General features: G+C 40.1%; 1 protein-coding gene across 3 annotated transcripts in view; it reads left to right on the forward strand.

The window, feature by feature from the left end:
• Positions 1 to 16417, forward strand: part of LOC113251748 (cytochrome P450 2C21) — a 76647-nt gene that overhangs the window by 8897 nt on the left and 51333 nt on the right. For 2 of the 3 annotated variants that reach the window (XM_026493721.4, XM_048218835.2), the window contains exons 2-7: positions 2494 to 2656; positions 4035 to 4184; positions 7513 to 7673; positions 9045 to 9221; positions 10136 to 10277; positions 12870 to 13057. In XM_026493721.4, the coding sequence (XP_026349506.3) occupies positions 2494 to 2656; positions 4035 to 4184; positions 7513 to 7673; positions 9045 to 9221; positions 10136 to 10277; positions 12870 to 13057 (981 nt within the window). Of the gene's footprint in view, positions 1 to 2450; positions 2657 to 4034; positions 4185 to 7512; positions 7674 to 9044; positions 9222 to 10135; positions 10278 to 12869; positions 13058 to 16417 lie in introns of all 3 variants that reach the window. The other variant, XM_057308853.1, reaches the window with a different exon arrangement.

Genomic DNA, 16417 nt, shown 5'->3' on the forward strand with positions numbered 1-16417 from the left:
CCCAGGCATGATTTTGAGTGATACACAGCTGGAAGGCTGCCAGAAGGGAGTGAGATCCATGAGATGATTGTTGAAATTGCCGAAAGAAGGAATTCCCTGTCCATGTTGTGACCAGGTCTCCTTTTTAGTAATTATTCTTTGGTAAACTCTAATGGCAATGAAACTGCTTTCAATTAAAAAAAAAAAGAAACTTTTACTGATATGCAGTGTCACAACACTAAAAGTTTCATAAAAGCACACATTTATTTAAGTCAAGGAAATAACTCATGATTCCAGGATTTTCAGTTTCTATTATATTTGCTCAATGAGTGAGTGAATAACTCCTCTATTCCTAGCTATTTAAATGGCAATAGCTCTCTAAATCTTGAAGGAATTGTCTGAAATCTGTCTTCCCTGAGATAGCAAGTAACCAGAACACAGCCTGTGGAAGCTCCTTTCTGTGTTTTGGTCTGTGGACTCAAAGGCATTATGTCAGCACCCAGCTCATCCACTTGTAAACTCACAGCGTTCAGCAAATTTTAAAAATCTCTCTGAGCCTTAATTTCCATTTCTATAAAATGTGAATAATAATTGTATTTTGCACATATTCCTTGAGTATATCAGGTATTGAACAAGTTACTGAATGCCTGCTTTGTATTAGGCACTCTGTTGGATGCTGGGGTATTTCAATGGTGAATGAAAAACAAAGACCTAGCATTATGGAATTTATAGTCTAGAGGGCAGCCATGTATTTGTAAAGTAATCATGCAAATGAGTGCCTGATTACAAATCATGTTACAGGGACACAGTAGCAAGAGGCCATGGAGTTTGGAGGAGAAGGGATGGGAGGAATAGTCAGCAAAGGGTTCTCTAAGGAAGTGAACCTGGAGCTGAGTTCTAAAGAATGATCAAGCATTAACCAGACAAAATACAGATGTAAGTTTGTTCCAGGCTGTTTCAGTCTGGAGGAGACTTACTTGTTGGCGTCTCTGAAAGAGGACCAGTTTGCTTATAGTCCAGAGAGGAAATGAAAACATGGTGTGGGATGAGACTGGAGAAGTAAGTAGGGGCCAGAGCATGTAGGTCTTTAAAGGCTTTTAAGAATATTGTTTTTAGCGGTGCCTGGATAGCTCAGTTATTTAAGCATCTGACTCTTGATCTCAGCTCAGGTCTTGATCTCAGGCTGTGAGTTCAAACCCTGTGTTGCGCTCCGTGCTGGGCTTGGAGCCTACTTAAACAAAATATATTGATCTTTAGCTCACAAGCAATGCGATGCCATTAATGTGCTTAGAGAGGACTCTCATGTTAGCATTTGCCTTGTGAAAAGATCACTCTGGTTGCTTTATGGAGAATGATTTGTAAGGTAGCAGGAGGACTCAAACCTTGGGTAAGTTGCAAGAGTGTAGGTCCTACATCATTTAGAATACCAAATAAGCTGCCATGACAGAAAGATCCCAATAACACAGTGGCTGAAAGAAGACAGGAGCTTATTTCTGTCTTACAGAATGATATAGAGCTGAGGGCTATTGGGCTGCCTGTCTTCCTTGAGGTCATCCAGAGAACCAGGTTTTCTCAGTCTTGTAGTTTATCATCCTGGGTACCTAGGCTATTGGTCTCATGTGCACGAACACAGTGGGGCTATCTCCGTGCTGTCATTTCAGTCCATGGCTAGGGGGAGTGACGGAGGGCATGCATTTAGCATTTATGCAGGATGTGTGTAGGATTTGCACACATCATTTCTGTTAATAGCAGTTCATGCAGGGGCGCCTGGGTGGCGCAGTTGTTAAGCGTCTGACTTCGGCTCAGGGCATGATCCCAGTGTTCTGGGATGGAGCCCCACATCAGGCTTCTCCGCTAGGAGCCTGCTTCTTCCTCTCCCACTCCCCTGCCTGTGTTCCCTCTCTCACTGGCTGTCTCTGTCAAATAAATAAATAAAATCTTAAAAAAAACAGCAGTTCATGCAAACTTAGTCACATAGCCACACAGGGAAACTGGGAAATGTCTGTGACTAAATCACCAGTTCCTTATGTATTATTAAAATCTAGAGATCTCTGGTGCTAAAAAGATGTGGAGGGTGGATAATGAGGGATGATTATGAGTCTACACAGGGGCCAAGAGGAGGAACTTGCCTTAAGCAGGATGAGAAACACACCATTTAGTGTAACTATAGGAAGGAAGGGGAAAATTGGTGTTGTTATAGATTTGGCAGATAAAAGTTAATAAAATAATATGAATAAAATCCATAACATAGCCCCTGTCACATAGTAGGAGCTGAATAAAGAATAAACTGTTGATGATGATGGTAATAATAATAGCAGTGTTACCAATTACAATGATAATTACCACTTAATGTGATTTATTAAATTACTAGTTCGAGCAGTTGAAATCTTCTATAATGGGTGAGTGAATATTAAAATGTCTCTTCGGTAAGATTAAAACTATTTTCCTCACTTATCTACATTCATTCCTAGTTTTGAAATTCTGCTACTCTTGCACCTCCTGTTCATTTCCCAGCTAGCAGAGAGTTATGGTCCCATGTTCACTGTGTATTTTGGCATGAAGCCCACTGTCGTGTTATATGGACATGAAGCAGTGAAGGAAGCTCTGATTGATCGCAGTGAGGAGTTTTCTGGAAGAGGCGGTTTCCCAATGGTGGACTGGATCACCAAGGGGTTAGGTATGTCTCTATTTGGGGAATGTATGTGGGTTTGTAAGTTGCAAAGACTCCAAACAGGCTAAGGGATAGAGAAATTGTAAGTACTTAGAGAAGGTTATAAAAACAGCATAATTCCAACATTTTTCTACAAAGGATCATTAATCCATATTGTAGATAATGAAGGGGACACACAATGCCTCCGTGAAACACTAGATGCAATGAAAGGAAATCATCTAACAGTTACCATTCTATGAATTTGTGTTCACTTTAAATTATGGCCAGTTAAGATAATGTTCATTTCATTTAAGATAATAAGAGACTGAGAGAAAAGAGAAGGGAGGAAAATGACTCAAATACCCTAGTCACCAACATTTTGCTTTCTGGCCTGAGTCATGGTTGCCAAGAGACTATTTTAGGAAACTCCCATAGTGTGCATGGAGCCAACATAGGTTTGAAGTATTTCTAGCCTTGCTTTCAGTCTTTTATTCTTCTTAAAAAAAAAAAAAGCATACGAAATATTTGAATCCAACAGAATACAAAACATAAAGCACAAATTTGCTTGGAGAAGAGGATTATGGAAAAACGCATAGTGAGTACATATGGATTGCATGTGATCTTAGAAAAAGCTTTTTAAACTGAAGTACTTGAACTGTCTTCCATTTGTTTTGATGCTGGCCTTAAACTATCCAGTCCTCTGGTGGGTCACTGGGTTTCTGCAAAAGGAGATAAGGCCTGAATGGGGTCATTTCTTCTACATTGTTCTTTAAAATCTTTATGGACAAGTTTCCTCTGAGAAACTTATTTTTTTTCTCCTGATCTTGTCCTGGCTCCAGAAGTCTGACTGAATTTCACTGGTGTTGAGGCCATGTTTCATGGAAGAGATTTAACAAACACAGGGGACATGTGAAAATGAGGAGGAACAGATATTCATGAACTTTCCAGTGCACAAGAGCAATCTCTCCTTCTCTTGAGAATCGACTCTGTTTATTGCCTTTCCCACAATTCATTTACAACATGCAAAAATCAGCCCTGAAAATGTCACCTAGGACTTGGATTCACCATGATTTATCACCTGTGTGATCACAGAGCAAGCATTTTGCCTCCATGATTATCAGTAAAATAGGGGACAAAACACTTGGTTCACAGAGTTATTCTGAGGTCTGAAGGAGCTAACAGATGAAGATGAGTTGAGTAATACGTCAAACCCAGAGTCTTGACAGATCCTAGGCAGGGTCAACAGGAGGGCGGTAAAGCAGGGCTTGTTGCAAATGCCTGTGGCTGAGACCACTCTGTTTACATCCCTGCTTAAGTGTGACTGTCATGTTCTGAGATGAAGACGCTCAGCTGCAATTCATGGTAATGGAGGTCATTCCTCTCTCTGTCTCTCTCTCTTTGATAGGAGTTGTTTTCAGCAATGGAGAAAAATGGAAGCAAACCCGGCGCTTTTCCCTCACGGTTTTACGGAATATGGGGATGGGAAAGAAGACTATCGAGGACAGAATTCAAGAGGAAGCCTTGTGTCTGGTGGAAGCGTTAAAAAAAACCAATGGTGTGTATTTCCTTATGTAATTAACAGTACTAGCTTGGGAAGACTATATGCTATTTGAGATAGGCTACAGAGAGATCTGATGGCTCAAGCACAGAAGTTGCTTTTTTGCTCCCATAATAGTAATGAGAGGTCAAGTGGTTGGCATAACAGCCTCTTCAGGCACTAGGTTGATGGGAGGCCTGATGTCTCTCTTCAGCACAAGGCTTCCAGTATCACCCAGAATTCATCTCTTTGCATGGTAGCAGAGAGCAAAGAACAAAGCAAAGAGCAAATTGTGTTTTCAGTGGGCCAGGTATGGCAATGGCACACCAAACTTCTCTCACATTCCATGGGCTCTAACTCAGTCACAGGGCCACACCAACTCTAAGAGGCACTGGGAAATGTCGTTATCTGTGTTCATAGGAAAATGGGGAGAACATGGATTTTGGTAAGAAACTAGTAGTTTTGGCCATAATACCTTGAAAAATGAAGCAATGTCCCTAGTAACTTCTTGAGAACATCACAAACATTTCACTATAAACATATGACAAATCATTACGTTGGGCACTTTATACTTACACACTGCTGTCAATCTTCTCTCAGTAAAACTAGGGATAAAAAAAAAAAAAGCACTGGTGCTTCAGTGGTAGGATTCACACCCAATCCTTCTCAGTGCTTAGGGCTGCATTTTAGCTCACCTGGAAGAGTCTGGGTGTGAATGGAGGGAGTCTCAGGAGCACGAGTTGGCTCAGTGTATATGTGTGTGTGCACATGCAGGACTGGGAGGGAGGTGGAAGAGAAAGGGGTGGGTAGGAGACTTGGCAGGAAAGGAGTAAGATCAGGATCATGAGATATATGTGGTTTTTTGAAGCTCAATATTTAAATATTTTCCAACTAAATGCTATTTTCTATGTGGTGAATTTCCATTGTGTTACACATACATATATATACATATATATACTGTGTGTGTGTATATATATATATATATATATATATATATATATGGCAGAGGGAGTGAGAGAATCTTAAGCAGGCTCCACACTCAACAGGGAGCCTGACTCAGGGCTTGATCTCACGACCGGGAGATCATGACCTGAGCTGAAACTACGAGTTAGATGCTTAACTTACTGAGCCACGCAGGTTTCCCTGACATTGTGTTTTTTAACTGATGGTATATAAATTCCACACAGCTTGTCGTGACTTTTTTTTTTTTGCTGCTATTAATATAAAAAATGCAATTATTAAAAATATTTGCATGATTCTTGTTTCTTCCTTGGAATAAATTTCTGGCAGTGGCTGTAGAGTGTGAGGGAATATCAGTTAGACTTTTGATGTATACTATTACAGAGGAATGGGTAAGAGACCTGGCAGAAGAAGGGATTTGAACATACATAGTTTTGTAATTTTCAACTTACTTTATTAAATATTTTCATATGTTTAATTTCTGTTTATCAAGAACCTTATTAACAGACTACTACAGTATTTCATTATTTTGGATTTTCCTGACCGATGCTCACCCACATTCTGCCCGATCCCTCCAAGCTATGGGGCCTTCACAGTCCTGGGTAACCCATTTCACCGCTGGGTAACTCTGACTATTGAAGCGTTCTTTTACATGTTGGGAAGAACATTTTTGGTTATAACTTCTACTTTTTGATCGCTGCTAAGTTTTCTTTTTCTCCTTTTGGAGTTATAACAGTCTCACAGAGGCAAGATGTATCTCCCACCCCAAATATGGTTTAGATGTTGAGACTGATGGTACCACACACACCCCATTTGGATGTAAAAAGTTTATGACTCACAAAATGAGGCTTTCTGTGGAGGGTGGGGCAGCTCCTAGGCAGATTAAGAAACAGCTTGATAGGGGCGCCTGGGTGGCTCAGTTGGTTATGCTTCTGCCTTTGGCTCAGGTCATGAACCCAGGGTCCTGGGATGGAGTCCCGTGTTGGGCCCCTGCTCAGCAGGGAGTCTGCTTGTACCTCTCTCTCTGCCCCTCACCCTGCTTATGCTCTCTCTTTCTCATTCCTGTCTCTCAAATAAATAAATAAAATCTTAAAAAACACCACCACCACCTTGAGAGCAGGGAAAGGATACTGCCTTTATGTTTTTATGGTGGTTAAGGGATGGGGTAAAGAATGAGTTCCTGTGTGCAGCTTAGTGTTTGTATAGTTTCTGTGTCCTGCTTCCAAAGGAAGGAGACTTTTAGCTTTCTTTCTTTTTTTTTTTTTTAACATTTTATTTTTTATTTGAGAGACAGAGCACAAGCAGGGAGAGGGGCAAAGGGAGAGGGAGAAGCAGACTCCCTGCTGAGCAGGGAGCCCGATGTGAGGCTTGATCCCAGAACCCTGGGATCATGGCCTGAGTCAAAGAAAGACATTTAACCGACTGAGCCACCCAGGCGCCCCAACTTTTAGCTTTCTTATCAGCTTGTCCAGATGTGAAGAGAAGAAAAGGTGAGGTTCAAAAGTTGTCGGCAACCAAACATCAAAACATGGAGTCGTGTTTTATATATAGGAAGCCTGGTTCTAATACTGTAGTGTATTTTTTCAAATATCCAAATGGCACTCCAATTTCTCTCATTATTGTTCTCTTCTACAAGAAAAGCATACCCAGCTTTTCAACCATGTTTTATAAAATAAGGATTTCAAGTTTCTCCAGTCCCCTGAACTTCTTACCAGGTTGCTGAGCTTCCTGTGGGCATCATGAAGAAATATTCACACTGACAGCTAAACTTTACACCTTTCAAGATACTTTTTTTTATTTTAATGTTTTTTTATTATGTTAGTCACCATACAGTACATCCCTGGTTTTTGATGTAAAGTTCGATGATTCATTAGTTGCATATAACACCCAGTGCACCATGCAATACATGCCCTCCTTACTACCCATCACCAGTCTATCCCATTCCCCCACCCCCGCCCCTCTGAAGCCCTCAGTTTGTTTCTCAGAGTCCATAGTCTCTCATGCTTCATTCCCCCTTCTGATTACCCCCCTTTCTTTATCCCTTTCTTCCCCTACCGATCTTCCTAGTTCTTATGTTCCATAGATGAGAGAAATCATACATCTTTCAAGATATTTTTAAGTGACCTCCTTCTTGTGAATTATCTTTTGGCTCTTATTTGGAGAAAATGTGAATAGAATACTTGGGGAAAATTAATAAAGGACTGGATTAGATAGCTTTGTTTCAGGAAACAATAAATCTTAGGCATGTTGAGTTTACAGTGACGATGACATGTGCAAGTAATCCTTATATTTAAAAGAATCCCAGAAGTCAACCCTTCTCAGTCATTTTAAACAGTCAAATTCATATGAAAATTGTGCTCTAACTTTTAACTTCTGTTTTTTTTAGCATCTCCCTGTGATCCTACTTCCCTTCTGGGCTGTGCTCCCTGCAATGTGATCTGCTCCATTATTTTCCAGAATCGTTTTGAGTATGATGATAAAACATTCTTAACCTTGCTAGAATATTTTCACGAAAACCTCCTAATTTCAAGCACCTCCTGGATACAGGTAAGGTCAAGGTTCTCTGAAATGGGAAATAATTTTCTAGCTAATCTATTGCTCATGCTTACCTCATCCCTTTGTCCAGTTTACAAATGGCTAAAGTAATTTTTATCAAAATAGCATTTGTAACCAATTAGTTATCAAATCAATTTTAAGTATTGAAATGAAATTTTAAACATGAAATAGAGGGGGGCACCTAGGTGGCTCAAGTTAAGCATCAGACACGTGGTTTTGGGTCAGGTCATGATCTCAGGGGCGTGGGATCGAGCCCCTCCTCAGGGTCTGCACTCAGCAGGGAGACTGCTTGAGATTCTCTCTCTCCCTCTTCCCCTCCCCACCGTGCTTACTTGCTCTCTCTCTAAAATAAATCTTTAAAAAATTATTTTAAAAACCATGAAATACAGTAATAGAGAAATGTAGTACAGTGCATCAATTATAGCAAGGTATTTTTTTGAGAAACTGTTTTTATATCCATAGATGACGAGGTTGAAGATGTAAAATGTATTTCTTACTATGGTGCAGAGTCAGAAAACGGTAGTGATCTATGTTGTATGACCATTAAGAACTAAAATTATGTGTGGATCATAAGGTCATGTGTTCCACCTGGAAAGGACTCTAGAGAACAAGGAGTCTACTCATTTTTTGGAACAGGAAACTGAGATATTAAGCATATTTTCCAAAGACAAGGAATTCCTAGCCAAGGCAAGGAATGAGCTAGACCCAGAAGCTAGATTTCTCCGTTCTCTCTATAGTTTGATACAAGCTACTGGCCTGAATAAATGGCTTCAGTGACTACCAAGGGGATTCAGTCACGAGGTACTGTCTAAAGTAGAGTCATAAACTCTAGGACTGGCCTTGGGCAGATGAAGAAGGGCAATGTGCATATTCCTGAGGGTATAAAATCTCTAAGCTAAGTAATGTGGGCATTTCTTTAATCTTTCTGATGCAGTTTCTTCATTACAAAAAAAGGGGGTGAGCCCTGCAAACTTTTTAGGTGACTCTGTAGAAAAACGTTTAGTCAAACTGGGATGAACACTGTGTTCTAGCTCTTACTACACTGATGTCTTAGAATGGTTGACTGACCTTTCTGAACCGCAATACTCTCCTTTGGGAAAAGATGGTAAGCTCCTGGATTCCTTCACAGAGGTATGGCTAGGAAATAAATTTAAATGGACTTGAAATTGCTTTGTGACTTGTGCATACTGTAACTCCAGACATCTTGTCAGTTCCCTCTCCTTCAAATTCCAAGTGTGTTCTGGAGCAGGAAGCATGTCTTACTCACCTTTTTCTACTCAGCGTATAACTAGGAGTGTAATACATAACATGGGCCCTTAAACTTTGCTGAGTGAATTAATGAATGATTCTTTCCTCTTTCAGCTCTACAATGCTTTCCCTCTTTTAATACATTACCTTCCAGGAAGTCATCATGTGTTATTTAAAAACATTGCTAACCAATTTAAGTTTATTATGGAAAAAATACAAGAACACCAAGAATCCCTGGACTTCAGTAACCCTCGGGACTTTATTGACTACTTCCTGATCAAAATAGAAAAGGTATAATGTGACCCTTTAGCTTGTGGGTGGTGTGACTCATGGATTAGCTGTGTTCTTCCCAATAAAACTGGGGTATCAAAACAAATGGTCCTTCCTAAAGATGTATTAATTGCATGTCTAACCCATTTCCTGTGCAAACCATATTGGATACCTTGAGATATTTCTAAATTCTCACTGAAAATGACTTTACAGGTTTTACATTTATTGTGTTAAAGCTGGTTCTTTATTTGGGGGCAGATTGAAATATACACTCATACACATTCAAGATTAATGATACACAACATATCATCCTTCATGAAATAAGATCAGAAATGGGATGATGTAACAAATGAGGTAACACAGGAATGGACAGGAGTCTACAAATGCCTACTTTTGGAAAGGCACTAGGAAATCTTCACAGATGAGGTAGGTTTCGAAGAAACCGTAGCTTTGACCAACAGAGACAACAAAGTAGGCTCAGGGAATGAGAAGTGCAGTGATCAAGTGGGTGGAATTTTCAGACAGGTGATCTTGGTTGTAACTGAGGAACTGTCATGGGTGTAATGACTGATGAGTTGGGAATAGTGATGCATTTTGGGGGGTGGGTGGTTCTGGAAGTTTGAATGAGAAAGTTAGACATTATAAAATAGGTAATAGATGCTAGAATTGATAGTAGCAGTGAGGACAATAAAAATTATGTTTCAAAGAAATATTAGAGCAACTGATTGACTCTAGGGGACGAGAAAGTGAAGAATCAGAAAGGACTTGTTCCAAGTTTATAACTCTGATTATATTTTAACGGTTGGACAGAACCCTAGCAGCTATCTAACTTGACCTTCAGCCGTAGCGCTCACACCAAATAACAGTGTCATATTGAGTGAAGTTACTTCTGAGACTCTCTTATTTATCAAGTAATTGTAACACATCATTTCTAGGAAAAACACAATAAACAGTCTGAATTTACCATGGACAACTTGGTCGTTACCATATGGGACGTGTTTAGCGCAGGAACAGAGACAACGAGCACCACCCTGAGATATGGACTCCTGATGCTGCTGAAGTACCCAGAGGTCACAGGTATGGTCGCAGGTGTTGAGCAGGGTGCAATTCCAGGTCGAAATGGGCAGGTGACACTGACAGCTATCCCACTCTTCACCTGCCCAGACAGTGCACAGAAAAATTTTCCATCATTCATACATCTCCCCATCATTGGATAAATTAAATTCAAATTATAGTACAAAAAGATAATGAAATATTTAAACAGCAGCAGAGATTTGAAGGGCAGAGCTCACTGTTTCCCCTGCTGTGGTGGAATGTTCCTGATCTGCGTTGGGACAGATGCAATAAGCAGAACTGTCTTAGGATCTAGAAGAATCAGCCTTCTGCTTCTCTAAATGGGTATCATTTGATATGCCTTCAATGTCCAGATAAATATATTTATGTCAGAATATATTTCTACTCAAATGTATTTGCAGTGTGAGGATTGGCTCAACAGAAATGACAGTCTTTCTTTATCAAAGAGACTCAGTCCCTAAGGAAAAAAGTTACATACAAATAACATCCTTTTCAAATATACTCATCTGGGCAAAGAAACTCTTCTTCACAAATATAATTTCTCTTGCAAATGCAACCTTTCCACTTTTCTCCTCTTCTTTTCTTGCGTGCTCACCGAAGAGGGTATTTCCCTCACTACTGTATCATGTTCTGTGCTTTGGCACATTGAGACACTTTTAATACAATTAAATCTCAGGAGGCTTATCTCCATGATGTCACCACCAGATTATTCTCCTTTGTTTAAGGTCCTCCTGTCCTCCCTGTCTAAGTAACAAGTGCTTTCCCAGTGGTGAGATCTAGAAGAACAGCTTCGAAATTCCTCTGCTATCACACATTGTGGGATCTAATGGCACTGTGTTTCCTTCACGTGACACATTCTTTCAGCCAAATAACTTCCCTCTGGTTAGACCTATGTTGATTATGACTACGAATACCGTAGGACATTTTTCTCCAGACCAGTAAATCTGTGTACATGGCAAAAGTCTTTTTTGTATCCTGGTTTCCCCATTGCTTCCATGTTCATTTTTTCTTGCATCATATCCATTTATATTTTCCTTTTCTTTCTTCCCATTTTCATTCCTTACTGCGCCATTCTCTAAGCATTCTGATTTTATAAGTCAGTTCCTAACCACTTTACATAATCCCTCTCTTCTAGATAAAAATCCAGCTTCTCAACCTGAGAAGGTGAAGTTTAAAACTTCTCTAAAATTCTTAAGTCTTCCTGATAGCCATCAAACCACAGAGTTATCACATGCTCCATGAACAAAGACACATACTTCAGGTAGTGGATCCACACCATTTGACTAGCAACATGGTACAAGAGAAAATGGGTTATAGACTAACCACAGTGGCTTCAGATTCTGACTGTACTGGTCCCGCATCTGTTTAGGAGAGATGCTACTTCTTAACATTCATAGAATCCTTCCCTCATAGGAAAAAGTTAATGTTTTGTTTTAACTAATGAATAGTCCTACCAAAACTGTACATTATTAAGATGATACATTTTGAAAATAAAGGAAAAATATAATTCACTAACACAGATTACTCTCAGTGATCTTATTCAATGGCGAAGATTGTGGGTTTGGAAATAAGAAAAACCATATAACACCTGGGTGTCCTTAAGAAATATATTTGCTTTTATGGACCTATTTCTTCATTTTTAAGACACATAAAATAAGACCCAAGACATAGAACTTTTTGAGGAATTATAAAGTAGTGCAGTACTTTGCACAGCAAGCCTGTCATGTTTTGCATTCTAAATAAATGTTAACTTCTGGGTTCTATGTACTGAGTCAAACATCTTATTCCGTTCTATTTATCAAGTATTTATTGCACTCGGTGGTTCTTACCCTCTTGGAACTTACATGTTTTAAAAAAGATTTTATTTATTTGAGAGAAGAGTGACACAGCATAAGGGAGGTGAGGGGCAGAGGGAGAAGCAGGCTCTCTGCTGAGCAGGGAGCCACATGTGGGGTTCAATCCCCAGAGTCCGGGATCATCACCTGAGCCCAAGGCAGACACTTAACAGACTGAGCCGCACAGGCACGTGGAACTTATATATTTAAAACAAAAACTGGGATACACAAAGTGGTCAAACAGCATGGTCTGTAGTGAGCTTTCAAGACCCCAGATACCTAAATTTATGAAACAAAGTACACAAAAGAGAGAATAAGAGTTGAATTTTATGGTACAATTATGGTTTCTATGTACATATATTTAAGTTTCCAATGAGATTCCAATTTGATTAAGAAACAAATTTGTTTTTTTTTTCTTTCCCTATGGAAGTAGCCGTATGTGATTTTCCCCTCCCTAAATCTCCTTCCACAATGTAACCATGATTAAGATGAAATCAAGGGGCACCTGGTTGGCTCAGTCAGTTAAGCGTCCGACTCTTGGTTTCCGCTCGGGTCATGATCTTAGGGCTGTGAGACTGGGTCCCCCATCCAGCTCCGTGCTGGATGAGGAATCAGCTTGGGGTCCTCTCCTTCTCCCTCTGCTCCTCTGCCCCCCATCCTCTCTCTTTAAAATGTATAAATCTTTCAACAACAACTACAAAAAAAGGTCAGATCAGAAGACCTTTCCATTTCACATAAATTCTGACTCCTGTCCTGCCAGCCAAAGTCCAGGAAGAGATTCACCGTGTGGTTGGCAGACATCGGAGCCCCTGCATGCAGGACAGGAGCCGCATGCCCTACACAGATGCTGTGCTACACGAGATCCAGAGATACATTGACCTCGTCCCCAACAGTCTCCTACATGCAGTGACTCAGGACATTGAGTTCAGAGAATACTTGATTCCCAAGGTGAGAGAGATTTCATCTCTACTACTAGTTAAGAATTTTTATTTTTTATTTTTATTTATATGATTTTTGTTTCAAGAGAGAAAGCAAGGGGGGAGGGCAGAGGGAGGAGGACAGACATTCTCAACCAGGCTTCAGCCCCAGCCCAAGCCCACCCAGGGGCTCCATCTCATGACCCTGAGATCATGACCTGAGCCCAAATCGAGAGTTGGAGGCTTACCTCACTGAGCCACCTAGATGCCCCCTCCTTAAGGATCCTAGGTTATCAAGCATTGCAGCAGTAGGATTATAGATCACCTAACCATCTACAGCTATGGCACAGTCACAGCCCAAGCGTCTTGCCCTCTGACCACAGGCTCCTTTCCTTTTACTTTCTTGATACAATTTTATAAATCAGAGTGCTTAGATTCCCACAGGATTTTCTTCATAGTATTCATCGCCAAGACTGGTTACTGCCTATGTCTTCTTCTGGGATTTTTGTGGTTTTAGGGCTTACGTTCAATTATTCAATTCATTTTGAGTTCCTTTTTGTGTCTGTTGTAGGATAGGGTCTAGTTTTTCCAACACCATTTAATGAAGAGACTGTCTTTTCTTGATTGTGTATCTTTGTGCCTTGTTAGAAATTAATTGGGCAACTATGCATGGGTTTATTCCTGGGCCCTCTCTTCTGTTTCATGATCTGTGTGTCTGTTTTTATACCAATATCATGCTGTTTTACTGACTGTCCCTTTGTAATACAGCTTGGAATGAGGAAGTGTGATGCCTCCAGGTTTGTTCTTCTTTCTCAAGATTGCTTTGGCTGTTTAGGATCATTTGTTCCATTTCTGTGAAAATGCCATATGGATCTTAATAGGGATTGTACTGAATCTATAGATGGCTTTCGGTGGTATAGACATTTTAACAGTATCAATTTTCCCAAACCATGGGCACAGAATAGCTTTCCATTTATTATGTGTCACCTTCCATTTCTTTCATCAGTGTCTTATACTTTTCAGTGTATAGATCTTTCACCTCCTTGGTTAAATTTATTACTAGATTTTTTTAATACTATGGTGAATGGGATTGTTTTCTTAATTTCTTTTATAGTTCATTATTAATGTGTAGAAATGCAACAGATTTTTGTATATTCATTTTTTGAAAAAGATTTTATTTATTTGACAGAGACAGCCAGCGAGAGAGGGAACACAAGCAGGGGAAGTGGGAGAGGAAGAAGCAGGCTCCCAGCAGAGGAGGCTGATGTGGGGCTTGATCCCAGAATGCTGGGATCACGCCCTGAGCTGAAGGCAGACACTTAACGACTGTGCCACCCAGGTGCCCCTGTATATTCATTTTTTTTTTTCAGACAAAGCGGTGACAAGGCCCGCACATTTATTTATTTATTTATTTTTAATGATTTTTTATTATATTATGTTAGTGACCATACAGTACATCCCCGGTTTCCGATGTAAGGCTCGATGACTCATTAGTTGCATATAACACCCAGTGTACCATGCAATACGTGCCCTCCTTACTACCCATCACCGGTCTATCCCATTCCCCCACCCCCCTCCCCTCTGAAGTCCTCAGTTTGTTTCTCATAGTCCATAGTCTCTCATGTTTCATTCCCCCTTCTGATTACCCCCCCTTTCTTTATCCCTTTCTTCCCCTACCGATCATCCTAGTTCTTATGTTCCATAGATGAGAGAAATCATATGATAGTTGTCTTTCTCTGCTTGACTTATTTCACTTAGCATTATCTCCTCCAGTGCTGTCCATGTTGTAGCAAATGTTGAGAACTCGTTCTTTCTGATAGCTGAGTAATATTCCATCGTATATATGGACCACAACTTCTTAATCCAGTCATCTGTTGAAGGGCATCTCGGCTCCTTCCACAATTTAGCTATTGTGGACATTGCTGCTATGAACATTGGGGTGCATATGGCCCTTCTCTTCACTACGTCTGTATCTTTGGGGTAAATACCCAGTAGTGCAATGGCTGGGTCATAGGGTAGCTCAATTTTTAACTTTTTAAGGGACCTCCACACTGTTTTCCAGAGTGGCTGTACCAACTTGCATTCCCACCAACAATGTAGGAGGGATCCCCTTTCTCCACATCCTCTCCAACAATTGTTGTTTCTTGCCTTGTCTATTTTTGCCATTCTAACTGGCGTAAGGTGGTATCTCAGTGTGGTTTTGATTTGAATTTCCTTGATGGCTAATGATTTTGAACATTTTTTCATGTGTCTGTTAGCCATTTGTATGTCTTCATTGGAAAAGTGTCTGTTCATATCTTCTGCCCATTTTTTGATTTGTTTATTTGTTTCTCGTGTATTGAGTTTGAGAAGTTCTTTGTAGATCTTGGATACCAGTCCTTTATCTGTAGTGTCATTTGCAAATATCTTCTCCCATTCCGTGGGCTGCCTCTTAGTTTTTCTGACTGTTTCCTTGGATGTGCAGAAACTTTTAATCTTGATGAAGTCCCATAAGTTCATTTTATCTATTGTTTCTCTTGCCTTTGGGGATGTGTCACGAAAAAGGTTGCTTTGGCCGATGTCGTAGAGGTTGCTGCCTATGTTCTCCTCTAGAATTTTGATGGATTCCTGTCTCACATCGAGGTCTTTCATCCATTTGGAGTTTATTTTTGTGTATGGTGTGAGATAGTGGTCAAGTTTCATTCTCTTGCATGTAGCTGTCCAATTTTCCCAGCACCATTTATTGAAGAGACTGTCTTTTTCCCACCGGATGTTTTTTCCTGCTTTATCAAAGATTAGTTGCCCAAAGAGCCGAGGGTCCATTTCTGGGCTCTCTATTCTGTTCCATTGGTCTATGTGTCTGTTTTTGTGCCAGTACCATGCTGTCTTTGTGATCACAGCTTTGTAGTACAGCTCGAAATCCGGCATTGTGATGCCCCCAGCTTTGTTTTTCCTTTTCAACAGTTCCTTGGAGATTCGGGGCCTTTTCTGTTTCCATACAAATTTAAGGACTGTTTGTTCCAGTTCTTTGAAAAATGTCCTTGGTATTTTGATCGGGATAGCATTGAAAGTGTAGATTGCTCTGGGTAGCATGGACATTTTAACTATGTTAATTCTTCCGATCCATGAGCATGGAATATCTTTCCATCTTTTTATGTCTTCCTCAATGTCTTTTAAGAGTGATTTATAGTTTCTAGAATATAGGTCCTTTACGTCTCTGGTTAAGTTAATTCCAAGGTAACGTATGGTTTTTGGTGCTATTGTAAATGGGATGGATTCCCTAATTTCTCTTTCTTCGGTCTCGTTATTCGTGTATAGAAATGCAACTGATTTCTGAGCATTGATTTTGTATCCTGCGACGTTACTGAATTGCTCTATAACTTCTAATAGTTTGGGAGTGGCTTCTTTTGGG

Source organism: Ursus arctos, unplaced genomic scaffold (genome assembly GCF_023065955.2).
Source record: "Ursus arctos isolate Adak ecotype North America unplaced genomic scaffold, UrsArc2.0 scaffold_7, whole genome shotgun sequence".
NCBI classification, from domain to species: domain Eukaryota; kingdom Metazoa; phylum Chordata; class Mammalia; order Carnivora; family Ursidae; genus Ursus; species Ursus arctos.